The sequence below is a fragment of the Vulpes lagopus genome, chromosome 16 (assembly GCF_018345385.1).
Source record: "Vulpes lagopus strain Blue_001 chromosome 16, ASM1834538v1, whole genome shotgun sequence".
NCBI classification, from domain to species: Eukaryota; Metazoa; Chordata; class Mammalia; order Carnivora; family Canidae; genus Vulpes; species Vulpes lagopus.
The window spans coordinates 16160422-16187322 of NC_054839.1; the positions used below are offsets into that span (position 1 = coordinate 16160422).

The window sequence follows — 26901 nt, forward strand, 5'->3', positions numbered from 1 at the left end:
GATACCAACCTCATCACGGCAAATAATTACATGCAATACAGTAGCAGTGAAAGAGAGTACCAAAAGTATGTACCAAAAAAATCACTTAAATTTTGAAGAGTGCAAATACAGCAAAAATTAGAATGAGTTGCAAATTCATTCATTTAACATTTATTGATTTTTGAGGGAGACCAGAAAGTAAACATCAAATGCAGTTCACGTTGGAGAAGGGCCAGGTCAGATGCAAATGCTGAAGCTCCCAGGACACATTTATATGCATTTCTGTCAAGTTAATTCGAGGCCTTCTGGTCCACAGGAAACCTACTCCTTCAGTTAGCGGAGTAATCAAACTGTCCTAGCAACTGTGACCACTAGATTAGCAGGTGTTTTATTTGGTTTCCAAAACCTCTGTGCTTCACGTAGGTTTTAGCAAATTTATCTTAAAAACAAAGACTAAACCCAGTAAATCTAGGTTCTGGAGCTTAAATGCACGCCTACGAACAGAGCCTTAGCGTATGTAACCAGGCTGAGACAGGAGTGAGCCAACGATGCTTCCTTGGGGGAAGGATCTCGAAAGATGCAGCAGAGAGGTCCTCCTCCGTACTTTGGTTCGCGTCGGCAGGGAGGGTGCGGGGAACGGTGTTCTGAGCGCAGAAGACAATCGCGGGGCGCTGACCCGGAATGGGGGGCGGCACTGATGCACCCCACGATGCCGGCGGCGCGGGGCGCCCGGGCGCGGTGGCGGTAGTGCCCTGCGTCGCCTCCGCCCTCGCCAGCCCCCCTCCGGCGAGGCGGGGGTGGGGGGCGGCCGGCGGGATGGGCCCCGCGCCTGCACCGTGCACCCTGCACCCCGCTCCCCGCCCCCGCACCTACCGTGGAACTCGAAGTGGCCGATGCTCTGGCCCTGAGCGTCTCGGGCCGCGGCGCTGCTGAAGCTGCCCCGCAGGGTCTTGCCCTGGCTGCCCGGCGGCCACCAACAGCAGGTGAGGGCCACCGCCAGCAGCCGCAGGCCTCCCATCCCCCCTCCCACTGGCACCCACACCCGGGTCCCAACCGCCTGCGGCCGCCTCCTTCCACACGTCGGCACCCGGGGCTGAGGGAGAAGGGATCCGGGCCGGCGTGGCGGGCCCGCCCCCGGGAGACTGACAGCCCGTGCGGCAGGCCCCTCGGCCGCCGGCCCAGCACACCCACCAATCAGAGGCCGGGAGGGGCGGGACGTGCGGAGGCGCGCGTCCCATCGCTCCCCAGCCTGGCGGCTAGTTCCCGCCTTTTTGATGGAGACTCTGAAGGATGTCGCTTCAGGCTACGGAAAAAGCATTGCCCTCGGTCGTGTCCGTGCGTGGCGCCACTGCGCATGCGTGGGGTCGCCAGCCCCGCGCCCGAGGGTTCCCGGGGTGTGTGTGTGTGTGTGTGTGACATTCGGGAAGTACTGAGAAGAAGCGCCCCGCGACATCGTTTGTGGTGAAGAATGGAAAGCCCCGCAAAGCTCCGGGTGCTTGTGCAACCTACGGGACGTCTCCACGTTAATGTCTCAAAGACACCTAACGGCACGTGGCCGATTTTAAACTCCTAGGTTCCCGGTCTTCTTGAATGATACCATCAGGCAGCTGGGGAGTATAGCTTAGAACCCTACATCCAAACATCTCAATGAGACACACGTCTGTTCGCGCCTCTTCTGGGCCGCTCTCGGTATCCAGGCCATCGTGGCATCATCTTCCTTGGCCTGTGGCAAATCGACCTGCTACGAGTCTTCATTTTCTCCAGTGGGTCACACACAGCCCATCTCTACCCCAGAGCCACAGAAAGCTTTGGGAAACGCAATTTGACTGCATCACCTCCTTCAAAGGCTTTTGATCGCGGGTAGCACAGAAGCCAAACTATTTAGACTATAATATAGATACTCGCAGGAAAACACAAATATGTTCACTGATACATTGCTCATATGTGATCACGAAAAATTGGATGCAATCTGATAATATTGTCTCACGTTTTAAATACAATGGAGCTGCAAGTGCTACAGGCTCAGAGAGTATTTGGAATGGTCTGACAGGGGCTCGGTACGGACGAAAACTTGAGAGACTCGAAAGCTATGTATCATGGAATTTGGGGAATTTTAGGGTAGGTGCATTTGAACTTTTCCTGTCTGTTACCACTTTTCCCCTGAAAAAGGTGGTGTCAAGGGACATTTCCACATATACTGGGTATTATTCTTTTTATACTTTGCCAACACATTATGTGAAAAAGGAAAAAAAAAAAAAACCCTAACCAAGATATATTTATTCATCCATTCAACATTAACTGATCATATATTCTGTGCCAGGCCTGTTTCCATGGCCTTGGCATTACAACAGGAAACAAAAACAAGCCTCTGCCTCCCTGACCAGTACCAACGAGCAGTTCAGCATAAAGTGCTGATGACATCTATGGAGAAAAAGAAGAATAAAGTGGTTCTGCAGGGCTGGGGTAGAGCTTGCTATTTTAATTGGTTTGGTCAAGGAAGGACTCTCTGAAGGGTGACCCTCAAGCTGAGAACTGAAGTAAGGGTAAAAAGTAGGCAGATATCTGGGAATGGGCATCCAGGCCCAAGGCGGGTAGCATGCCTGGCAAATTCAAGGAGAGACAAGGAGGGCAGGCAGCCTGGGGCAGAGTGAGCACAAACAAGAATAGTAAGGGCAGGAACTAGGGAACATCTGTACCACGATTGCCAGCAGCCTGCGATGTCGGTAACAATGTTCACAACAAAGCAAAAGGCATTTTGCAATTGCAACCTCCCGCTTCCACATTTTGCAACCAGACAACCCCTGGAGTTCTCAGCTCAATTCGCGAGTCAACTGTGCAGACGGTTTTCAGTGCAAGAAGGAAAAGAAGGCAATCATTCCTAACTCCGACCATCCGCGTATCTAGGTAAAGCCTCATCTATACTGGTGTCACTTGACACAAAACGTTCCAGACCCCGCTTCCCGGCCACCCCCATTGCGCCCAGCAGGCCAGGTTTGGGCGGAGCAGAGCTGCGCCGGCGCAGTAGCCCAGCACCGCCCGTGCACTCCAGGGCCCCGCCCCCCGCCAGTGGGCGGGGACAAGCCGGCCAGACTCCGGAAGCGGCTGCCGCGGGCCCCACTGACGTGTCCCGGCGGCGAGACGTGTCGCGAAAAGTCGCGGTGGACCTTACCTGCGGGGTACGGAGCTGGCGCTTTACGCCGCCGGGCACAGCTGAGCTGGGAGATGTCGGCTGCAGGCCGGGCGGAGCCCTTGGGTCCTCCCAGCAGCTTTGCGAAGCGGCTCCTGGTGACCGGGGGTGCTGGTTTCATGTAGGTAACGGCGCCGCTGGCCGACTAGTGGCTCCCCAGAGACCCCAGCCTTTTCCTGCGCCCCTGCTTGCTCTTGGAAACTTGAAACCAGCTTCGGGGGGGGGCGGCGGTTCTGATACGGGGAGGGTCTTACCGCACGACCGGGATCAGCCTGCCTTCTCCCACCCCCGCCTGCGAGGACTTGGTTGCTTTGAAACTGCGGCTTCTTTAAGATGCCTCCCACCCGAAGCCACAGTGCTGTAGTGACGCCCGCCCTCTTACCTGGCCGGGGATGCACCTGACACTCTTCTGAGTGCACCCAGGTTGCAGTAAGCTTTCACCGACTGCCCCACCCTCCGGCCCGCCCCTTCCATACACAGGCCTTGTACATATAAGATCCAAGAAACGATTTTTGGATTGTGGTAGGACATTCTTTTATTTAGCGGGTTACAAAACAAAACAAAACCCTGTTATGGTGCTTTGACCTGGACTAGATGTGTGATGCCTCCTTCCCTTTCACACCCACATGCAATCAGTAAGTCCTGTTTCACTGCATCCGAAGTGAATACTTCTACACCCACTCCTATCCTAGTCCACGTTACTGTCTTCTTCTGCCTAGATTACTATTGTAGCTTCCTGTTGGTCATACTGCTTCCCTTCTTGTTCCCTTAAAATCTGTTCTGCACACAGAAGTCAGTGTTTATTAAGTAAATAAGTGCATAGAGTTTTACCCCAGTGGTTCCTGTCAAACTTAGAATAAAACCCAAACTCTTTAGCATATCTAGAAGACTCAAGTGTCCAGGCCCTGGTTTTCCAACCTGGTCTGACATTCCACCTCTTTTTGGAGTTTCTGGAACAGATGAAGCCCATTCCCCCTGACTTGAGGCCTTTGCACTTGTTTCCCCTTTGGTTAGGCCGCTTATATCACTTAGTTCGATGGTTACTGAGATACAGCCTCCTGGGACAGGCGTTACCTGGCCATCCTAGATAAAATAGCCCCTTTCCCGACTAACATACTAATCACCACCCACAATTATATTGTGTATTAGTGTTTACTTACTTACTGCCTGCATCTCTACTCTAGAATGTAAATTGGATGGGAGCAGAGACTCTTGTTCATTAAGCATCTATAAGAATGCCTGGCTTTTTTAACAGAGGTGTTCAGTAGTTACCAAATGGATGAATACACAGGTAGCAACAGGAAACTCGCAATGTCTAGTTGAAAGACGAACATGGGAATCACCTCCCCTCTGAGCACATTAAATCACCTTTTCAAATCCGACAATAAGGAGGGTACCAGGCAGGCAAGGTTGGTTTACCGAATGTGAAGAGGGGTGTGGGCATAAAAGGGTGTGAGAGGGATGGTCCTGAAAGGGCAAGTCCCAGAAAATGCTGTGAAAGGGCTGTCAAGTACAAACTCTGAGTTCATAATTTGGTCAGAGGCAGCCCTTGTTCCTGAGAACCCAATGTTGTGTATATGAGAAAACCTGAATGACGCATCATCTCACTGAGTCATGCCTGTGGTTCCACTTCAAGGTCCTCAGAAACCCAGGAGCCACCATGGATCTCCAGCTCTGGATGGCCTCAGCTATTATTAGCTTTGGAAACCTAGATTTAATCTAGAACTTCCCTGAGGGTTGTAGAATCACCAAATTCTTCTACCAAGAGATAGCAATTGCAGTAGGGTTACTATGAACATAGGCAACTCCTGTGCTCAGACTAATTAATTTTTGCAGTTATACCTACAGTCTCTTAAAGGATATGTTATAATTTCAGTATGTTTGTACTGACCACCACCCATGGTATTTATCATCCTGCTTCACTCCCACACTCAAAGCACATGTGGACAAAATTATTTGGTTAAACTATTTTTTTTCTTGTACCCAGAACCAGTAAATTCTCTTTTCCCCACAGTGCAAAAGAATATCGGTGCATCAATACTGACTACTTATTATGTTGAGAAAGTTAGGAAAAGGGCAGGGGAGGGAGCATATTCAATGTAGTTATGTTATTTCTGTTATTTTGCTGAAACTTAAAGGTACCTTTGAATGGTTTCCTAATAGCATATGGTAATATTTAGGAAATGTTAAGAATTTAGGGAAAAGGTTAAATTTTCTACTAACAAAAGCACTTTTTTCCTTAAAGCGCATCACATGTGATTGTCTCTTTAGTAGAAGATTATCCAAACTATATGATCATAAATCTAGACAAGGTGAGTTTTATAAAAATGAGCCTCAAGCACTGATATTTTTTTAAAGTATTAGAATCTTATCATGCTGTTATTTTAGTGTTTTATTTAGTCATTTTAGCAACTTAGAGGCCTACATAGTCATGTGATCATGCTGTACTTAGTCTTTTTAAAGTTTTTCATTATGATAGCCCATTAAGTAAAGGTTTTAAGTGCAATATTTTTACCAAAAGAAAATTTTCAACCCTGAGTTCAATATTTAGTGTAATCTTGTGATTATGAACCTTTTTCTGGAGTTTGGGATACTCTGATTATTTGATTTTATTATTAGATGATTTGATTTTATAACTGCCACCTCCTGGAAAATTACATATTTCTTAATTTGAAACTAATTTAGTTTTAAGGATTTTTCTGTAATAATTGAAGTCTCCTTGGAGAGTCTGAATGCCATGATTGGTAATCACTGGATTTTTTTATTTTAAGCACAAGATGCAATTAGTTACCTTAATTTCATAAAATATAATAGTAAAAATCTATATACAGAATAATCTGTAGGTCTTATCAATTCTTGCCTGCCTTACTCTCATGGACAGTAACTTTTCTCCTCACCTGTACAGAAATTTACCAACAATTAGCCCAGGAAACAGTGTAATGAGTTATAATATGAATAACACAGGTGCAATTGTTTTTTGCATACCAATTTCTTTGCAGTAAGAAATAGTACCCTTTCTGATGGCTAGGGGCAGTCTGGGCAGAGAAATTTTTTAAAGGAAGGGTTTCTAAACGTAATTTTTTGTATTTTGAAAAGATAACAAAATTACATGGTTTTTGTTATTTACTTTTTAAGGTATCAGCGACTCCTAAAAACACAAAGAGCAAACACTTTAAGAAGACATGTTTTTGTATTACAATCAGAACATTTGTAGTCTTTAAAATAACTTGATATTTTATAGGAAAAGCTATTATCACTTTCTGTGTTGTTTCTCTCTCTCTTCCTCACTTATTTTAAGCTGGATTACTGTGCAAGCCTGAAGAATCTTGAAACCATTTCTAACAAACAAAACTACAAATTTATACAGGTATGAAAATTTTCTTATAATTACGTAATTATTATACTGTGCCTCTTTAGCCATTCATTTAGACATTCTGTCTTTCTACTTTGCAAGCTTGTGTAATGTGGGGTTAGAAAATATGCTTATAAAAGACCTTTTAATTTCCAAAAGTACCACGTGCTTTAGAGAATACTGCTTTAAGACTAATACCACTATAAAGCTGCATGTGATATTTGGTGCCTTGGCAGATCCATAGGTAGCTGATTGAACTTACATGCTTCATGATTTGTAGGTCCTCCCTAGCCTTCTTACTGAGGCCTTGCTGGGATTTAAAGAGATTGATATAAAGGGGAGTTTTACTGAGGGCAGGCAATAGCCAGAAAGCTCACCGTGCAGCCCATGGGATAATCTTCTTCAATGAAGGTGGATTGATTGGCTCTGGAAGGCTGATTCTTACTAGGCACACTTAGAAGAGTCTAAAGTATAAACCAGAGCGCCAGATCATTACAAAGGGAAATTTTAATGTCAAATGAAATTAACTCATGATTTATGATTTTTTAAAGAAGATACTCTATGAACTGTTTTTTCACCACAAATTGTAAAGAGTACACTGAGCAAACATTTTATAATTCTGTTCTTCTATATGAAAGTGTTTCAGTCACCAAAGAATTGTTGAGAATACACATTTTTCGGAAGATGAAACGTACATATAACATCAAAAGTTCTCATAAATTCACTTAGTTGTGGTGAAACACATTTTTTTTAAATGTCAGTGTAATTGTTACACTTAACTTTAAGTATATTGCAATAATGGTTACCTCAAACTTTAAAAAATACGTTTTAAAAATTTCCTGTAGGGATCCCTGGGTGGCTCAGCGGTTTAGCACCTGCCTTTGGCCCAGGGTGCTATCCTGGAGTCCCGGGATCGAGTCCCACGTCGGGCTCCCTGCATGGAGCCTGCTTCTCCCTCCTCCTATGTCTCTGCCTCTCTCTCTCTCTTTCTCTCTATGTCTATCATAAATAAACAAACAAACTAACTAACTAACTAACTAAAAAAAAATTTCCTGTTAGTATGACCTTAGGTTGGCAAGAATATTATGGGAAAAAGCTAGCACAGTTCTTAGTGCTGGTTTGGTGCTCAATAAAATACTGTTTTAAAGACATATTTGCAAAAAAGTACTTTGAATTGAGTATCTTATATCCTAGAATAGTGGAGAAATACATCATTACTGTATTTACTTGACCCTTTGGTTCAATTTTCAAGTATTCTCTATTAAAGCAGGATGGTGGTGGTGGGGATTAATTTTTTTTTATAGTTGTTTTGGTTCATGTAGTAAAATGGTTATTACAAATGGGAGTGCTCAGAGAAACTTCACTTTTTCCTGTTTGCTTTTCATATAGGGTGACATATGTAATTCTCACTTTGTGAAACTGCTTTTTGAAACAGAGAAAATAGATATAGTACTACATTTTGCTGCACAAACACATGTAGGTAAGCACTGTTTTATGTTACAGTTATGATGGGCAAAATTTTTTCCATAAATCAAAGTACAGTGTTGAACTTAAAACAAGCAGGGACTTAATAGGTCTTTGAATGAATACATACCATGCTCTACCAGAAAAACAGGGTGCTTTTCTACTTTTATTAATGTAGATTGAAATATAACCTTAAATTCTATCTTAAAAACTTTGAGTTTAACCAAATTCAATATAGTGATTACTTCTGGGGAGATGTGCCTTCAACTTAATTTTTTTTTTTTTTTAAACTGGGTGGTGGATACACAGTTGAACATTATAATATTAGTTTTTTGTTTTGTGCATCTGAGATATCTTCTAATTGTCTAACATTTAATATTGTGAAAAATATCATACATTAAGAAGAATTTAGAAGTAAAGCAAGATGAATAATGATGATGTGAGAGATACCTGGGTGGCCCAGCGGTTGAGCATCTGCCTTCAGCTCAGGGTGAGATCCCGGGGTCCTGGGATCAAATCCCACGTCGGGCTCCTTGCATGGATCCCGCTTCTCCCTCTGCCTATGCCTCTGCCTGTTTTTCTGTGTCTCTCATGAATAAATAAATAAAATCTTAAAAATAAAATGATAGATGTGAATATCCATATGGCCATCACCTAAACAAAATATAGAATGTTGCTGAGTCCTCATTAGTTAGTTAGTATTACTAACTTAGTAACATTAGTTACTATTACTAATGTAACTAGTTAACATTAGTTAGTATTACTGCCTTATTACCTGAGTTAAAAATTATAATTTTCCTTAATCTTCTCTACAGCATATTTAGGAGATTATTCTATAACAGAATATAGAGCTATTCCTCATCCCTTTTTATTGTTGTATACTCCACTGTGTAGATGTCCTACATTTGTGTTTATTTCCTGCATTTTGCTATTTAAATAGTACTGCAGTGGATGGCTTCATGCCTGTGTCCTTTTGTATATTTGTCAATTGATGTTCAGTAGAGATTCCTAGAAGAAGGAATTCAAGATAGATCAGTTTGCTGGGGCTACGGTAACAAAATACCATGGACTAGGGGACTTAAGCAACAGAAATTTATTGCTCTTAGTTCTGGAGGCTGGAAATCCGAGTGCCAGCAGGGTTGGTTTCTTCTCAAGCTTCTCTCCTTGGCTTGCACATGACCACTTTCTCACTGTGTCCTCACAGTTTTTCCTCGGTGCATCCCTAGTGTTTCTTTTTCTGTCAACATTTCTTCTTTGAAGGCTACTAGTCACATTGGATTAGGGCTTACTGGAATGGCCTTATTTTTATTTAATCACCTCTTTATAGGCACATCCTATATTTGGGTTAGGGCTCCATCATGAATTTTGGGGGAACATAGTTCAGCCCAATAACCAGGGTTAAGGGGTAAAAGCATATGTAATTTGTGTAGATATTGAGAAATTTCATTCCCTAGGGGTTGAAAACACTGCATTCTTAACTCCTCATGTATAAGGTAGCTTTCCCTGTAGCCTCACCAACAGAAGAAGGTATTGTCAAATTTTTAAATTTTTGCCAATCTGATGAGTTTTCATTTTGGATTTTCCTTATTATAATTGAGGCGGGGTATCTTAAGCCTAAGGATCTTTGTATTTCTTGTCTAAACTGTTGGTTTATGTTTGCTATCCATTTACTATAGGGTTGTTCCTTTTTGTTTTTTATAACTTCTTTGTAGATTCAATATATTAGCCCTTTGTTTCTGATAAGTTCGAATAATCATCTCAGTTTGTCATTTGTCTTTTTACTTTTTTAGATTTTTTGGTTTGTTTTTTTTCTAAAAGCAAGAGATTTGCATAGTTCAATTTATCAATTTTTTTTTCCTTTTTCTTCTGGATTTTGAATCATATTTAGTAAAGTTCCTCTCATTCTGGATTATAGAGAATCTATTTTTCAAAGTAAATTTATTTTAAAAATAATTTATCCAGCATTTATTATGTTTTTGGCAATAACAGATTGATCTGAACTAGAAGTTTCGAGTTTTAAATTTAAGAACATTTTAAATTTAGATGTATTGTTTTTTTCTTTTTAGAATTAAAAAAAAGTTTTTCTTGCAAATTTAGCACTGATAGTTTTCTAGGTTCTAAAAATTTGCAGGTACTTTAAAATTTAGGCTTAAAGCATAAAGAGCAGTGTGTTTTTGTTATTTTTTTAAAAAATTATTGTAGTTGTGGCAAATGAGAAGTGAATAGAGCTTTCCTTAAAGCTGAGTCTACTGTTTGGTATTTGTTTTGTCTCTTGGATGGAAGTGTTCTAGCTTTTTCTCTTTTTTTAGATCTTTCATTTGTACGTGCCTTTGAATTTACGTATGTTAATGTCTATGGCACTCATGTTTTGGTAAGTGCTGCTCATGAAGCCAGAGTGGAGAAGTTTATTTATGTTAGCACAGATGAAGTATATGGAGGCAGTCTTGATAAGGTAAGTTTAGAAGATGTATATATGCCTTGCTCACCTTTCTCTTCCACTTGAGAAACATTGGAATGTCAAGGAATGAATGTGAAATTATTGTAGAAACTGGAATCTGTTCTCCTTTTTTAATCATTTGTATATATTATACTTTTTATTCAAAAGATGTCTCTATTCTCCTCTATATTTTTCATAGTCACTGTTTTCAATGAGTGACCTCATTCTGTTCTGTTTTTACCTAAACGCATACATAGTGACAAAAATCAAGCAGCTTGAAAAAACTTATAATGAAAAAAAGCAGACCCTGACTACTTCTCCTCAATATCCAGCCCTACCTGTAAGAAATAGTTATTCTCAATTCTCTTTGCAATTTTTATGAGGCGAACTTTTTTCTTTTTGTACTTTGTCACCCTACATCAGATCTGACACCACAGCCAGGATGATTTTTAAAATATAAGTCAGATAATGACATTACTCTGCTCAAAACCTGTTCATATTTTTACACTGGCCTTCAGGGTTCTATGTGTTCTGGCCTCCCTCTAGCTTTCCGGCCTCATCTTCCATTTCCCTTCCCTCATGCAGACCTCCTTGCAGTTCCTTTGGACACACTTCTGTCCCAGGACCTTTGCACTTGCTGTTCTCTCTGCTTGTCTTATAGGGTTGTTATGAATGCTATTATATAAAAATGCTTAGAAAAATGCCAGGGACATGTTTGGGGTTCAGTAAATGTTTTTCAACATATAATAATATATCAAATTTGTAATATGTTTTCTGATTTTTCTGCTTAGAAACTATGCATAAAATATATTTTTAATACATCTTTTTTAAAATTAGGAATTTGATGAATCTTCACCCAAACAGCCTACGAATCCTTATGCATCATCTAAAGCAGCTGCTGAGTGTTTTGTACAGTCTTATTGGGAACGATATAAAGTAAGAACTCATTTCAGAACCTTTTGGATCATTTTTCTTTTGACTTAGATGATAAAACTCCCAAGTTAGCATTAACAACATTCCATATATATTTTCTTATTTACGTGGTGCATAGAGTATTACAGCTGCAGGGAAACACTCAGTTGGAATATTGTGATAACCAGAACCCTCCAGGTGAAAGAAGACAGAGGGAGGGCAGGTTCTGTGACCTGCCACATGGCTTCTCTCTACATGAGAGGCCTTCTCTCTACATGGCTTCTCTCTTTCACCTCTCTTGGCTCCTTGTGAATTGAATGGGAGTTGACACTCTCTTGCCTTTTGTGTTCCATAGCATCTGCCCTTTGCCTTTTAGGGTCACTTTTTTTTTTATTTGTAAGAGTTGGTGCTTCAAAGAAAGACATCTTGAAGTTTGTTTGTTTGTTTGTTTATTTATTTATTTTTTAAAATATTTTATTTATTTATTCATGAGAGAGAGAGAGAGGCGCAGAGACACAGGCAGAGAGAGGAGCGGGCTCCATGCAGGGAGCCCGACGTGGGACTCGATCCTGGGTCTCCAGGATCACGCCCTGGGCCAAAGGCGGCACTAAACCACTGAGCCACCAGGGCTGCCCTTAAAGTTTAACTTATAACCAAACCTAAGGTCCAAGATGTAGTCTCTGAAGTCATCGGGTAGAAATTCCTTTAATTTTCTACTATCAAACCTAATTAAACTACACCCATCTCTATTGATCCTGCCCTGGTCCCAGGAAAGAAAATATTCTTCTTCCTCCTTTTAGGAGCCTCTGCCTTTCTCTGAATCCTATCCTCTGCCGTATTTTCAGGAACCTTACATCAGAAGGGAAAAAAAAAAAAAAAAAAACCTCTTTGCTTCTGTCCTTAAGGTGTGTAGAGTTATTTAGCTGCAAGTGCCCATCTTTTAGGACTGCTATGTTTAGAAAACCATTACAATTGGACCTCTTATTGCGTTAACGTTGAGTACTCTCTAAGTTTCCAGCTGTCATCACACGAAGCAGTAATGTTTACGGACCACATCAGTATCCAGAAAAGGTATATTCTACTTGTGCATCCATAGTGTATTTCAGCAAATTGTAGCTTCTCATTATTTAAGATAATCTCTCTTTAGTTATTTGTTTGGAATAATTTCTGCTGTAATTATACATAATTATAAGTGCCGTATAGGCCATGTGCAAATCTCACGAGGTTTAGAGTCTGACGACCTGAGTTCAAGTCTCAACCTGACACCAGCTGGTGTGACCTTAGGTCCTTGGAGCACCATTTTTAAATTGGGGATAATGAAAATACTCTGAAGGGATTTTGAAGGATCCAGTGAGATGATAATGTGGACATGCCTGGTGCTTTTCAGGATTCCAACACACTACAGCACATTCCCATCACTCCTGTTGTGTTGCTGAAGACTCTTCCTTTGCAGTCAAGAAAATTAAGAGCTAGTCAGAGAGTCATGCGGAAAGTTTATATAGACATTTGTCTTCCTGTCAGCTGGCTCATTGTTGCCCAGCTTCTCTTTATTGTTGCTGGCCTGAACATCTTCCAGAAAGTAGTACAAGTGGTGAATAAAGAAATATAGCTAAAAGGCTGAACCAACTGTGCAGTTGGTTCTATATCATTAAGCCTAATTTTAAGTAACCATTGCCTTCTGTGCCTAAAAATTTAGAGATAGGGTTTTTCACTTTCCAGCTGGTTGCTTTTATCTCTGCCCAAATAAAGGCCTCATCATGATCTACCGGTCTTAATATCTACTTTGCTTAATTTGAGCAGTATCTTTCAATTTAATATTATATCTCACCCTGTTTAATGTAACTTTTCTTTGAGTTCAATGGCACTGGAATTTATTTTTTATTAATTTCACGAGCATGATTGATTAGGTGCTGTATGCAAAGCAATAAGTAGGCTATGATTCCTGGCCTTAGGAAACCCAAGGCGGACTTTTGCAAAGAGACCAAACTGTTCATGAAGACTTTTTCTGAATCTGTACACTATTTGTATCATTTTGTCTTTATATTTGTCTAGCATATACCTTGTTTTTGTGAAATAAGAAGCTATCTTAGAGTTCTTTAACTTACCAAAATTATAATAGCTTTTTTTCTTGAACTGATAAGAATTAGAATTTATATATTTCTTATTAATCATAATCTTTTAATCTTATGATGAGTTAGACTCGTATTAATGAGTGAATTCCAAGGTCTGAAATGATATTTAAATATTCTTTTAGGTTATTCCAAAATTTATATCTTTGCTACAACACAACAGGAAATGGTATGTTACTATTTACCTTTGTACCCATATGTTTTTCTGGTATGTAGATGGTATTGGTGACAGCCTGTCTTGAAAATCATGAAGTCTTAAGAGTTGAAGGCCATAGAATTGAATGTTTTCACAAATTTACAAATTCCTTCTACAATCAATGTGATGGTTTTTAAAATAACTATGTTATTCATCTTTATAATTTACTTACTAGGATAATTTCAATTTTTTTAATAATTTCAATTCTTAAAAAATATATCCTAGAACTCTGATTTATAGCATTAAGATTTGACATCTGTCTATATAATTTTACTTTTCCAAAGGATTTAATATATTTAATTCACAGAGCTATGTATATTTTTTCAAAATGAACTTGAGGTAGAAAATTGAATAACTTATTTCTCAGGGGTCATTTATATGTTTGCCACTTTCCTACTGAATGCTGTAGGACATGTGGAGGTCATTTAAAAATTATGGACAAAATTTAGAAAAGTCATAAGAATTTGTGTTTTCAGTTAAAGATTTCTAGGCTCTCCATGGGAATTGGCTTCTCTGGAATTGTACCCAGCTATTGTGTTACCCTGGTTTGAGAGAGCTTACTTTTTATACTTTATGATTCCGTTTCATTTAATCTTTTTAGCTGCATTCATGGATCAGGGCTTCAAACAAGAAATTTCCTTTATGCTACTGATGTAGTAGAAGCATTTCTCACTGTCCTCAAGAAGGGAAAACCAGGTGAAATTTATAACATCGGAACCAATTTTGAAATGTCAGTTCTCCAGCTTGCCAAAGAACTAATACAACTGGTATGTATATATTGTAAAAGAGTAGTGTTTTCAAAATTGTCACTAAATTACTGGCCATAATCACTTGTTTAGTCAAAATCAGCAATTTACAATTTACTCAATTGAAAGGTGAATGAGTAGAAAAATGAAAAGTACATGATGAAGATATGCCATTATTTGAAGTTCAGTCCTTTCTAATAGCTTTTTAGAAAAATAAAAATCCTATAACATGAAATGTAGATACTTACAACAAATACTTCAATGTTAGAAATATAAAACTGTGTGTCTCAGTCTTAAGGATTGATGATATGTAAGTAATTATAGTTAAGAGTGTATGTATGTATTAATGAACATCAATTCTCAGTCTCGGGATTCAGTAGAAAGGGAGACTTGGTATAATATATATGGAAATACTTTTCCTTTACACTACTACTCTCAGGATACTCTGTACTCCAAATATGTGGGTTTTCCACACCAAGAAATTCTCAGAGACAAGCTGGGTGGCCTATTATTTAACTCAATTTGACATTATCTGCCTGGAGATAGCTTCAGGTCCCATCCAGGCTTTGGGGGCACCCGGATGGCTCAGTCAGTTAAGCATTTGCCTTTGGCTCAGGTCATGATCCCAGAGTCCCAGGATTGAGCCCTGCATCAGGATTCCTGCTCAGTGGGGAGTCTGCTTCTGCCTCACCCCACTGATGCTTGTGCTTTCTTGCTCTCTATCTTTATCTCAAATAAATAAAATCTTAAAAAAAAAAAAAAAAGATCCCATGAGTAAAGGCTTAGTCCAATAAGACTATCCTCTGCTTCAGGTGCCAACTACAAAACCTGGTTGTCACCTGTGCTTCTGATCCACTCACTATACAGCAGAGGTACTTAGCTGGAGTGACTCACAGAATTGAGAAATACAGTTTATTTTCTAGATGACTGGCTTATTGAAAAGGATAGAACTCAGGGACAGCCAGATTCTGGAGATGCATGGGGCAGGGTATGGGGAAGAGGTGTGGATTGACCGTGCACATCACCCTCCCAGCACCTCCCAGTTTTCAGCAGCTCAGATATTCTTCAAACCCCATTGTTTTGTTTTGTTTTGTTTTGTTTCATTTTTATAGATATTTCATTAAGTTGGTTTGATTGGTTAAATTATTGACCACTGGTTATGAATTCAGTCTCCAGCCCTCTAAGCACAGGGTTGGTTTCCTTGGCAACCAGCTCCCATCCTTAGGGACTTAACATTAACTCTGGTGTGCTCAAAAGGGGCTTGTTATAAGTAGCAAAATACACCTTTCTCTCTCATCACTTGGGAAATTCCAACAGTTTTAGGAACAGGGATAAGACCAAATTTATATTTCTTATTATAAATTATAATACCACATTGAATAATAACCAAGAGTCAAAAAATTAATTTTCTCCCCTAGTTTATGCAATGTGTATTCTTTGTGAGCTTCAGATGGAATGCGGGTTATAAAGCATGCGAAGACTTTTTTTTTTTTAGATTTTATTTATTCATGAGAGAGACAGAGAGATGGAGGGGGAGAGAGGCAGAGGCACAGGCAGAGGGAGAAGCAGGCTCCATACAGGGAGCCTGACGTGGGACTCAATCCCAGGTCTCCAGGATCAGGCCCTGGGCTGAAGGCGGCATTAAACCACTGAGCCACCCGGGCTGCCCAAGAATGGAAGGTCTTACTAAAATGCTCTTTATTTTAGCTGTCTCCCCCACTTTGAAGGGGTTTTTGTTTTTTCTTTTCTTTTTTAAAGATTTATTTATTTATTTTAGAGAAAGAAAGTGTGTGCACAAGTTGGGGGTAGATAGAGGGAGAAGGAGAGACTCTTCAAGCAGACTCCCTACTGAGTGTGGAGCCCAATATGGGGCTTGATCTCAGGACCCTGAGATTGTGACCTGAGCAGAAATCAGGAGTCATACGGTAACTGACTGTGCTACTCAGGTGCCCTGAAGGGGTTGTTTTTCTGTCTTTTGAATCAGCTCTTGAATACCTTTGTTATTCTCTAGTCTTATTTTATAATTGTTGATTCAAAAGCCTTCTCCGTTTTGACAGATCAAAGAGACCAGTTCAGAGTCTGAAATGGAAACCTGGGTGGATTATGTTAATGATAGGTAAGTAACAACTTAAAACACTGGGGAAAGGTTGTGAAATCTTGGATCCTTACACAATTCTAAAATAAGTAGACTTAACCAGAAACCAGTATTATCGCTCTTTAGATTTCCACTAAAATATTTTTTCCTAAGTATGTGTCAAAAAAATAAAGTGTGACATTACTGCTTACTAGCTGTGTGACTTAAAGAAAGTTACTCCAAGTCTGAGGTCTCCTCGAGAGTGAAATAGGGATAATACTATCTCATTTACAGAAGTATTTTAAGGTTTTATTATAACATAGATAAAGTACCTGACCCAAGGTGTGAAACATAAGAGCACTAATAAGTTTATGTGTGTTTATTCATTCATCAAACATTCATTGCCTTCATACCCATATTGTGGCTAAAAGCAGAAAAGGACGAGCCATGGAGAGGGTTAGGTGTCTGGGATTATAGATGATGTTTTAAAACATGTACTTTATTTTACATGTATTTTATTTTTCTATAAAAGTGTGTCATCAGGATGCATTTTTTTTTTAAGGAAAAAAGATTCATGGGCACACATTATTTCTCTGAGTATTAAATTTGTAAATATATATCCACAATGTCATTTTAAATCTGTTTTATTTTCTAAGACCTACCAATGACATGAGATATCCAATGAAGTCAGAAAAAATACAGGGCTTAGGATGGAGACCCAAAGTGCCTTGGAAAGAAGGAATAAAGAAAACAAGTATGTTATGTATTGATCCTTTTGGGGAGGGGGAAATTCAGAAAAAATTTAAAGGAAACGTAATTTACTTTTATAACACTATAAATTCGGTAGAATGCCATGATAAATTATTTTCACTTTTCAGGTTGTTACATTTACTGTATTTCCAGCAACAGTAATATATTTCCTAAGCATCTTAAATTTCACACACTGACTTCTGCTCAGGCTTCCTATGTCTTACTAAGACAGAAACCTAGTTAACTGATTCTCAGGTGCAAACTTTTCACTTTTTTCACATCTTTTAAAGGTGTGTGTTTTAAAGTCACTAGTGTCTTACTATTATTGCATCTTCCTTTCTTTCTTGGTAATACGTAAAATAATGGTCCATTTTAAGGTCAGTGTCATCATAGATTTGATGAGATAGACAGTTGCAGTCTTTGAGTGTCTTAAGTCTTTTTATATTGAAACAAATAAAATTTACTGTGTGCAGAAATAGCCATTAAAATGAGTGTGTATAAAATCTATATATAGTTAAAGTTCAGTTTAAAAATGTATTCATGAGAAAAGATAAACTCATATGTAGAAAAGAAGTCTTCACTAAGAGCTTGACACAGTACTTATATTGAATTTGTAAAATCAAATTCAAAGATATTTTATCATTTTTTAACTAAAAAAACCTTTACTGTTAGTATAGCCATATAAACTAATTTTGCATATTAGCAGAAGGAAGGTCACGCCATCTTATTATGCCTGTAATGCAGTATTGCTCTGTTTACATGAACAAAAAAGTACATTTTTCCCTGTAACTTTAAAACCAGTGCAAATAGCTTATCTTTCTCCCTGAATTTTTAAAATCAGAATGTCTTAAACACTTAGGCCAACAAATTCAGTATTGACGGACTTTCAAAGTTAAAAAGAAAACAATAATTGATTTTTAAATCTAAATTTTAGATATTGAAACATTTTGTGATTAAAGACATTGATTAGTTAGAATCAAATTGTTTTCTTCATGAGGCATCCCTTTGTCAAGACTGATTCTTAAGAACCTGAGTAAAATTATCTGAGTAGCTGATGGGTAGGATTTTTCTTACTTAGCAGGATCTCAGTAAATGTTGGTTAACTGGTGTTTAGTGTTTTATTTTTAATTTTTGTCTTTTTTTTTTTTTTTTTTTTTTTGCTATTAGTTGACTGGTACAGAGAGAATTTTCACAACTGGAAGAATGCAGAAAAGGCATTAGAGCCCTTTCCAGTACAACCACCATTTGTATAGTGAGGACAGTTTTCAGAGAAAGAAGAAAATTATCCTACCTCGACAAGTGATATGAAATCAAGTGATGAGACCAAGTGTCCTCTTCATATGGAATTAGATTGTGACTTTTTGCATAAAATTCAAATGCGAAATGCCTCAGTCTTTAGAATAGTTTTAGTATTGCCATAGGATTTAAATATCAAGATTCTTTCAGAAACCTTTTCTACTGAAAGTTAGGAATCAGTAAGCCTAGGAAGAGGAGGGTGCCTGGAAGGAGGAATCTCAACAGTTCTGAGAACCAGGATGGGGAACAGCTCTGCACGGATGACAGCCTTCCCTGGCACTGAACTCACCTTCCCAGCCTTTCCCACTGCCCAGATAGTCTCAAGTTTTCATTTTTAGGCAATATAGGATAAGCCATATGCTCTCATTCATCTTTTTGTAAAGATCTGATGTGCTATAATTGCTTTAAAAGGGGAACAATGTAAAAATATCTAGCACTTTTTAACTTTTGATAATTTTGTAAAATTAAGTTAAATGTTTTTTAAAAGGAGGATGTCATTTTTATATTTTCAAAATCAATTGTTGAACTATATATAAGTAACCATGTATGAAAGAAATTTTATCATGTATTTACCATTTAAAATGATTTTATTTATAAAAGTATCAAGATTTTAATGTATTTAATGTAGAATGTGGCTTTTAGTAAGGTATGTTATTATTTTGCTGTAGAAAAAATTTTATATTACTTGATTAAATATTTTTAATTATCTACTAAAAAGACTTTAGGATGACTTGAAAAAGCAACTGACTGGACATATTGCATTGAGAAAGGGAAAGGAGTCCATGATTGTACCCTACTTTCTGTCTTTGGTGCATGAGTGATGGTGACTTACCTCTGTGGAGTAGGAAGCAAGGTCATTAACTCGGAGGTGGCTAAAGGAGGGGGATAAGAATGGTTACTCCTTTCTTATGGGCCTTGAGGAGGTGGAGATTGAGAAAAGTATAAACAGATCCAAACTTAGGAAGAGGATTTGCCAAACAGGAGTGAAACACAAACTGAAGTTGAACAGGGTAGTCTCAGATTCTGAGATGCATGAAAATAGATTGATCCAGAGGTGGGCATCATCAGAGTCAGAATGGGCAGAGGGAGCAGAGGGCTGAGAGTGAGAGTGACCGAAGCGCTGCCCACTCATCCCAGTTGTGTAGGGAAGAGAGTGCTTCTTGGGGGTGGCCTGTAGCTAGAGGAAATGGAGAGGGGGATGGACACAAGAGCCTGGAGGTGAGAGCTTGGAGAGGCTAGGAAGTTACAGGCAGAAAATGGGATCAACTGAGAGCAAACGGTCTTTGGTGGAGTTTGCTCATTGAGGGTAGATGACAAAATAACACTTTTTCTGTGTCATTTGTTTTTGCACGTATTTTTGCGTACACTTTTACTTCCAGTGCCATTATATTTAATATGGCTTAGCCTTTATCATTTATCTAGTCTCAGGATATGACCTTGACAAGCATTAGGAACATATCATGAAAAATCAGTGGAAAGATAGAAAGGACAAGACAGCGGAAGAGTAGGGGTCCTCAACTCATCTGGTCCCACAAACTTACCTAGATAACTTTCAAAACATCCTGAGCACCTATGAATCTGACCTGAGATTTAAAGAGAGAACAGCTGGAATGCTACAGAGAGAAAAGTTTTTGCTTCTAATAAGGTAGGAAGGGGAAAAAAATAAAGAATCAAGTGGGGGATGGAGCTATTCTATTTATAAATAGAGTCATGGAGCCTGGCTAAGGCCAGGCAGTGAAAGCCTCCAGCACACAAAACCCCAGCCCCAGAGAAGCAGGAACTTTAAAAACCCGCACTGGAGTTTTCCCTGACAGAAAAGTGCTTAGCAGGGAAATTGGGCAGAATCGCAGGAGGAGCAGTGGAGCCTCAAGATCCCTGGAATCACTATAGGAGGAGCGGTGCCTGCAGGAAAGCTCACTATGAACCATGGTGCGATATCGGTAAAGAGCTGGAGTGCCGCAGCCCTCTGGGCCGTTTCAGAGAAGCCGGTCGGTTAGGCGGGCTGGCTCTGGAGCTGCCCTTACACTAGAGTTTGCCAACAGAGGGAGGTGGCTGTACTCCATTCCCTTTGGGAAAGGCGGTCCCCAGGAGTGCAGGTCCAATGTTGCAGAGCCCGGGATCCCAGGGTACCCTGGGATAGACAAATGGACAAAGTCAGTGATCCTCTGCCTACCCCCGCCCCCCTGCCCCCGGGACAGTTAGATGCAGGGAGGGCACAGAAAAGTGAAAACTCTCCTGCCACTGGGCGCCCTGCAAACTGTGCAGATCAGAGCACCTGTGCCTGCCAGCAGGAGTACATCTAGGCCAGTGTGGATTGGGAGACTGTAGTTAGTTACTTGTGGGGAGCTCGACTCCAGCACTGGAAATCTGGCCTCCATTTTTTTTTTTTTTTTTTTTTTTTTTACCTTTGTTTCACCTTGTGCCTGGGAGAGGCGGGGTCTCTAAGGAACAAAGGCTTCACAGGATACACAGCTCATGCTGAGCCTAGCACCTGACAAGTGGGCATCTCCACCCAGGCACAGACAACTAAGAATTAGCACAGCAGACCCATACCCCAGAAGAACTGCTGGAAGTACAAGGGAAAAGCAAGTTTACTGAACAAGCAGCACTGGAAAGCTCTAGGACTGAGGGAAAATAGTATATAGAACTAAAGGGTCCTTTTTTGTCCTTTATCCATTATGACTTGTTTTTATATCAGACTAAAAATTTCCAATATTTTCTTCTCTTTTCCTACCTTAACTATAATATTTTACCAACTCTTCATTTTTAAGTTTTTTTCCTTTTTGACTTCCATTTTTCCACAATTATGTGTTTTAGAAATATCTTTCACTTCTGGATTCCCTTCAACCTATTCAATTTAATTTGGTAGATATATGAGATATGGGTATTTCTTTTTTGTTTTTTGTTTTTTCTGCCTTTTGTTTTAAGGTGGTGGAAGTTAATACCTCCTAACACATGACCAGAATACACCAAGAACCAAGTGGAACACCATGTTGGTTCATTCTATGCGATTATATTCTCTCTTCATTCCCATTCTGCCCCCCTCTTTAATCTTGTTTATGTTTTTGTGGTGAATGTTGGGGCTTTTTATAAGTATTGATGGTTTATATAAATTTGAGATTGAGCATATTCTAAAACACAGAACAAAATACACTCAGAACCAAGAGGATGACCCTCTAGGACCTCTCAGGTAGACTACATTCTCTCTCCACTACCACTTCCTCACCACCACCATCCCCCCCTTTTTTTCTATTTTATTTACTTTTTTTCCTTCTTTGTTTTTGGTTTTTGGCTTTTTACTACTTTGTTTCAAAAATTTTCACTTTAGTGGTCCTTTTGTTCTGTTCTTTTTCTTTTATTTTTCTAGTCTCTGATCTCTTCAGAAATCATCAAGGGTGTATTTTACTTAGGTTGTGGTTGATATTTTTGATTCAGCCCACTCACACAGCCAGTCTGTGCTGGAAAAAATGACTAGAAGGAAAAATTCACCACAAAAGAAAGAACTGGAAACAATACTCTCTGCCACAGAGTTATAGAATTTGGATTTAAAAACAATGTCAGAAATTCACTTCAGAAGTACAATTATAAAGCTACTGGTGGCTCTGGAAAAAAGTGTAAAGGACTTTAGAGACTTCGTTACTGCAGAATTGAGATCTAATCAGACCAAAATTAAAAACAGATTAAATGAGATTCAATCCAAACTGAATGCTCTAACTGGTAGGGTTAATGAGGTGGAAGAAAGAGTGGGTGACATAGAAGACAAGTTGATGGTAAGGAAGGAAGCTGAGGAAAGAGAAAAACAATTAGGCCCACAAGGAAAGGCTTAGGGAAATAAATGATAGCTTGAGAAGGAAGAATAGACATATAATTGTATTGGGATTCCAGAAGAGGCTGAGAGAGGACCACAAAGTATATTTGAAAAAATCATAGCTGAGAACTTCCCAAATCTGGGGAAGGAAACAGGCATCCAAATCCAAGAGATAGAGAGGATCCTTCCCCCCACCCCCCAAAAAATCAATAAAAACCATTCAATACCTCGACATTTAATAGTGAAACTTAACAAATTCCAAAGACAAAGAGAAAATTCTTAAAGCAGCAGGAGACGAGATTCTTAACTTATATGGGGAGAAATATCAGATTAACAGCAGACTTCTCCACAGAGACCTGGCAGGCCAGAAAGGGCTGGCAGGATATATTCAGGGTACTGAATGAGAAGAACATGCAGCCAAGAATACTTTATCCAGCAAGGCTGTCATTCAGAATAGAAGGAGAGATAAAGAACTTCCAGGATAGGCAAAAACTGAAAGAATACATGACCACCAAACCAGCTCTGCAAGAAATATTAAAGGAGATGCTGTAAAAAAAGGAAGAGGGAGCCTAAAGAAACAATCCACAAAAACAGGGACTGAATAGGTAATACAAAGATACTAAATTCATATCTTTCAATAGTTACTCTGAACGTGACTCGGCTAAATGATCTCATCAAAAGACACAGGGTATCAGACTGGATAAAAAAAGCAAGATCCATCTACATGCTATCTACAAGAGACTTGTTTTAGACCTAAGGACACCTCCAGCCTGAAAATGAAGAGGTGGAGAACCATTTACCATTCAAATGGTCCTCAAAAGAAAGCTGGGGTAGCAATCCTCATATCAGATAAATTAGAGTTTATATCAAAGACTGTAGTAAGAGATGAAGAGAGACACTATATCATACTTAAATGGTCTACCCAACAAGAAGACCTAACAATCATGAATATTTATGCCCTTAAGGTGGGAGCTGTCAAGTATATCAATCAGTTAATAACCAAAGTAAAGAGATACTTAGATAATAATATACTAATAGTAGGAGACTTCAATGCAGCACTTTCAGCAAATGACAGATCTTCCAAGAAGCATCCCCAAAGAAACAAGGGCCTTAAATGATACACTGAACCAAATAGATTTCACAGATATATACAGAACTTTCCATCCAACTGCAGCTGAATACACATTCTTCTTTTTTTTTTTTTTTTTCAGTTTTGCCAATTTTATTGAACCAATAAAATTCCTACTAATAACAACGAATGAATACACATTCTTCTCAAGTGCACATGGAACCTTCTCCAAAATAGACCAGATACTGGGTCACATATCAGGTCTCAACTGATACCAAAAGATTGGGATTGTCCCCTGCATATTTTCAGACCACAATGCTTTGAAACTAGAATTCAGTCACAAGAAGAAATTTGGAAGACACTCAAACACACAGAGGTTAAAGACCATCCTACTAAAAGATGAATGGGTGAACCAGGAAATTAGAGAAGAACTAAAAAGATTCATGGAAACTAATGAAAATGAAGATACAACCATTCAAAATCTTTGGGATACAGCAAAAGCAGTCCTAAGAGGGAAATACATCACAATACAAGCCTCCCTCAAAAAAATTGGAAAAAAAATACACAAGCTAACCTCACACCTAAAGGAATTGGAGAAATAACAGCAAATAAAGCCTAGACCAAGCAGAAGAAGAGGGATCATAAAGATCCTAGCAGAAATCAATGAAATAGAGACCAGAAGAACTGTAGAACAGGTCAACAAAACCAGGAGCTGGTTCTTTGAAAGAATTAATAAGAGATAAACCCCTGGACAGCCTTATTAAAAAGAAAAGAGAAAAGACTCAAATTAATAAAATCACAAATGAAAGAGGAGAGATCACAACCAATACCAAGGAAATACAAACGATTTAAAAAATGTATTATGAACAGCTATATGCCAACAAATTAGGCAATTTAGAAGAAATGGATGCATTTCTGGAAAATCACAAATTACCAAAACTGGAACAAGAAGAAATAGAAAACATGAACAGGCCAATAACCAGCAAGGAAATTGAAGCAGTCATCAAGAAACTCCCAAGACAGAAAAGTCCAGGCCCAGATGGCTTTCCAGGGGAATTCTATCAAACATTTAAAGAATGAATAATATATATATTACTAAAGCTGTGTTGAAAGATAGGAAGGGAGGGAATACTTCTAAACTCGTTTATGAGGCCAGCATCACCTTGATTCCAAAACCAGATGAAGACCCCACCAAAAAGGAGAATTATAGACCAATATCCCTGATGAACATGGATGCAAAAATTCTCACCAACATAGTAGCCAAGAGGATCCAACAATACATTAAGAAGATTATTCACCATGACCAAGTGGGATTTATCTCTGGGATGCAAAAGTGGTTCAACACTCATAAAACAACGTGATAGATCACATCAATAAGAGAAGAAACAAGAACCATATAATCCTCTCAATAGATGCAGAGAAAGCATTTGACAAAATACAGCATCCATTCCTGATTAAAACTCTTCAAAGTGTAGGGATAGAGGGAACATTCTTCAATATCTTAAAAGCCATTTATGAAAAGCCCACAACGAATATCATCCTCAATGAGGAAAAACTGAGAGCCTTTCCCTTAAGATCAGGAACAAGACAGGGATGTCCAGTCTCACTACTGTTATTCAACATAGTACTAGAAGTCCTAGCTTCAGCAATCAGGCAACAAAAAGAAATAAAAGGCATTTAGATGGTCAAAGAAGAAGTCAAACTCTCCCTCTTCGCTGATGACATGATACTGTATATAGAAACCCAAAAGACTCCACCCCAAGATTTCTAGAACTCATACAGCAATTCAGCAATGTGCAGGATACAAAATCAATGCCCAGAAATCAGTGGCATTTCTATACACTAACAATGAGACTGAAGAAAGAGAAATTAAGGAGTCAATCCCATTTACAATTGTACCCAAAAGCATAAGATACCTAGGAATAAACCTAACCAAAGAGGTAAAGGGTCTATACCCTAAAAATTACAAAACACTTCTGGAAGAAATTGAGGAAGACAGAAAGAGATGGCAAAACATTCCATGCTCATGGATTGGAAGAATAAATATTGTGAAAATGTCTGTGCTACCCAGGGCAATTTACACGTTCAGTGCAATCCCTATTAAAATACCATGGACTTTCTTCAGAGAGTTGGAACAAATCATCTTAAGATTTGTATGGAATCACAAAAGACCCTGAATAGCCAGAAGAATATTGAAAAAGAAAACTAATGGCCAGGGGCATCACAATGCCGGATTTCAAGCTTTACTACAAAGCTATGATCATCAAGACAGTGTGGTACAGGCACAAAAACAGACACATAGATCAATGGAACAGAATAGAGAACCCAGAAATGGGCCCTCAACATTATGGTCAACTAATATTCGACAAAGCAGGGAAAACTATCCACTGGAAAAAAAAGTCTATTCAATAAATGGTGCTGGGTAGATTGGATAGCCACATGCAGAAGAGTGGAACTAGACCATTCTCTTACACCAGACACAAAGATAAACTCAAAATGAATGAAAGATCTAAATGTGAGACAAGAATCCATCAAAATCCTATAGGAGAACACAGGCAACAATCTTTTTGAACTTGGCCATAGCAACTTCTTGCAAGATACATCTATGAAGGAAAGGGAAACAAAAGCAAAAATGAAATATAGGCACATAATCAGGATAAAAAGCTTCTGCACAGCAAAAGAAACAGTCAGCAAAACTAAAAGACAACCTATAGAATGGGAGAAGATATTGTAAATGACATATCAGATAAAAGGCTAGTATCCAAGATCTATAAAGAACTTATTAAACTCAATAGCAAAGAAACAGTCTGATCATGAAATGGGCAAAAGACATGAACGGAAATTTCACCAAAGAAGACATACACATGGCCAAAAAGTACATGAGAAAGTGCTCTGCATACTTGCCATCAGGGAAATACAAATCAAACCCACAATGAGATACCACCTCACACCAGTGAGAATGGGGAAAATTAACAAGGCAGGAAATAACAAATGTTGGAGAGGATGTGGAGAAAGGGGAACCCTCTTGCTTGCACTGTTGGTGGGAATGTGAACTGGTACAGCCACTCTGGAAAACTGTGTGGAGGCTCCTCAAAGAGTTTTTTTTTTTTTTTCAAAGAGTTAAAAATAGACCTGCCCTACGACCCAGGAATTGCACTACTGGGGATTTGCCCCAAAGATACAGGTGTAGTGAAATGCTGAGAAACCTGCACCCCAAAGTTTATAGCAGCAATGTCCACAATAGCCAAGCTGGAAGGAGCCACGATGTCCCTCGACAGATGAATGGATAAAGGAGATGTGGTCTATGTATACAATGGAATATTAATCAGCCATCAGAAGAGATGAATATCCACCATTTGCTTCGATGTGGATGGAACTGGAGGGTATTATGCCGAGTGAAATAAATCAGTTGGAGAAGGACAATAATCATATGGTTTCACTCATATGTAGAATATAAGAAATAGTGAAAGGGATTATAAGGGAAAGGAGGGGAACTGAGTGG

The 26901-nt window shown here is 39.3% G+C and overlaps 2 protein-coding genes across 7 annotated transcripts in view; one reads left to right on the plus strand and one right to left on the minus strand.

Moving 5' to 3' along the window:
* GPR180 (G protein-coupled receptor 180) overlaps positions 1 to 1083 on the minus strand; it is a 41118-nt gene extending 40035 nt beyond the window's left edge. For all 6 annotated transcript variants that reach the window (XR_005984094.1, XR_005984093.1, XM_041731325.1 and 3 more), the window contains exon 1: positions 853 to 1083. Coding sequence is in view for 4 of the 6 variants with exons in the window: in XM_041731325.1 (XP_041587259.1) it covers positions 853 to 997 (145 nt within the window). In the remaining 2 variants the exon portion in view is untranslated. The remainder of the gene's footprint in view (positions 1 to 852) is intronic.
* Positions 1084 to 3070: 1987 nt separating this feature from the next.
* TGDS (TDP-glucose 4,6-dehydratase) lies at positions 3071 to 19211 on the plus strand. Its single transcript, XM_041731339.1, has 12 exons — positions 3071 to 3287; positions 5412 to 5478; positions 6465 to 6533; positions 7908 to 7998; positions 10292 to 10434; positions 11257 to 11355; positions 12343 to 12402; positions 13586 to 13629; positions 14258 to 14423; positions 16460 to 16518; positions 17133 to 17230; positions 18394 to 19211. The coding sequence occupies exons 1-12, from the start codon at positions 3202 to 3204 to the stop codon at positions 18477 to 18479; spliced, it is 1068 nt and encodes a 355-aa protein (XP_041587273.1). The 5' UTR covers positions 3071 to 3201; the 3' UTR covers positions 18480 to 19211.
* The last annotated feature ends 7690 nt before the right edge of the window (positions 19212 to 26901 follow it).

What these genes read in the sequence shown, in the direction of transcription:
- TGDS (XM_041731339.1), top strand. Translation starts at nt 3,202, where the DNA reads ATGTCGGCTGCAGGCCGGGCGGAGCCCTTGGGTCCTCCCAGCAGCTTT. An exon ending in ATGGAGGCAGTCTTGATAAG is followed by an intron (nt 10,435 to 11,256) that starts GTAAGTTTAGAA and finishes TTTTAAAATTAG; the next exon opens with GAATTTGATGAATCTTCACC. An exon ending in CTTATTGGGAACGATATAAA is followed by an intron (nt 11,356 to 12,342) that starts GTAAGAACTCAT and finishes GTACTCTCTAAG; the next exon opens with TTTCCAGCTGTCATCACACG.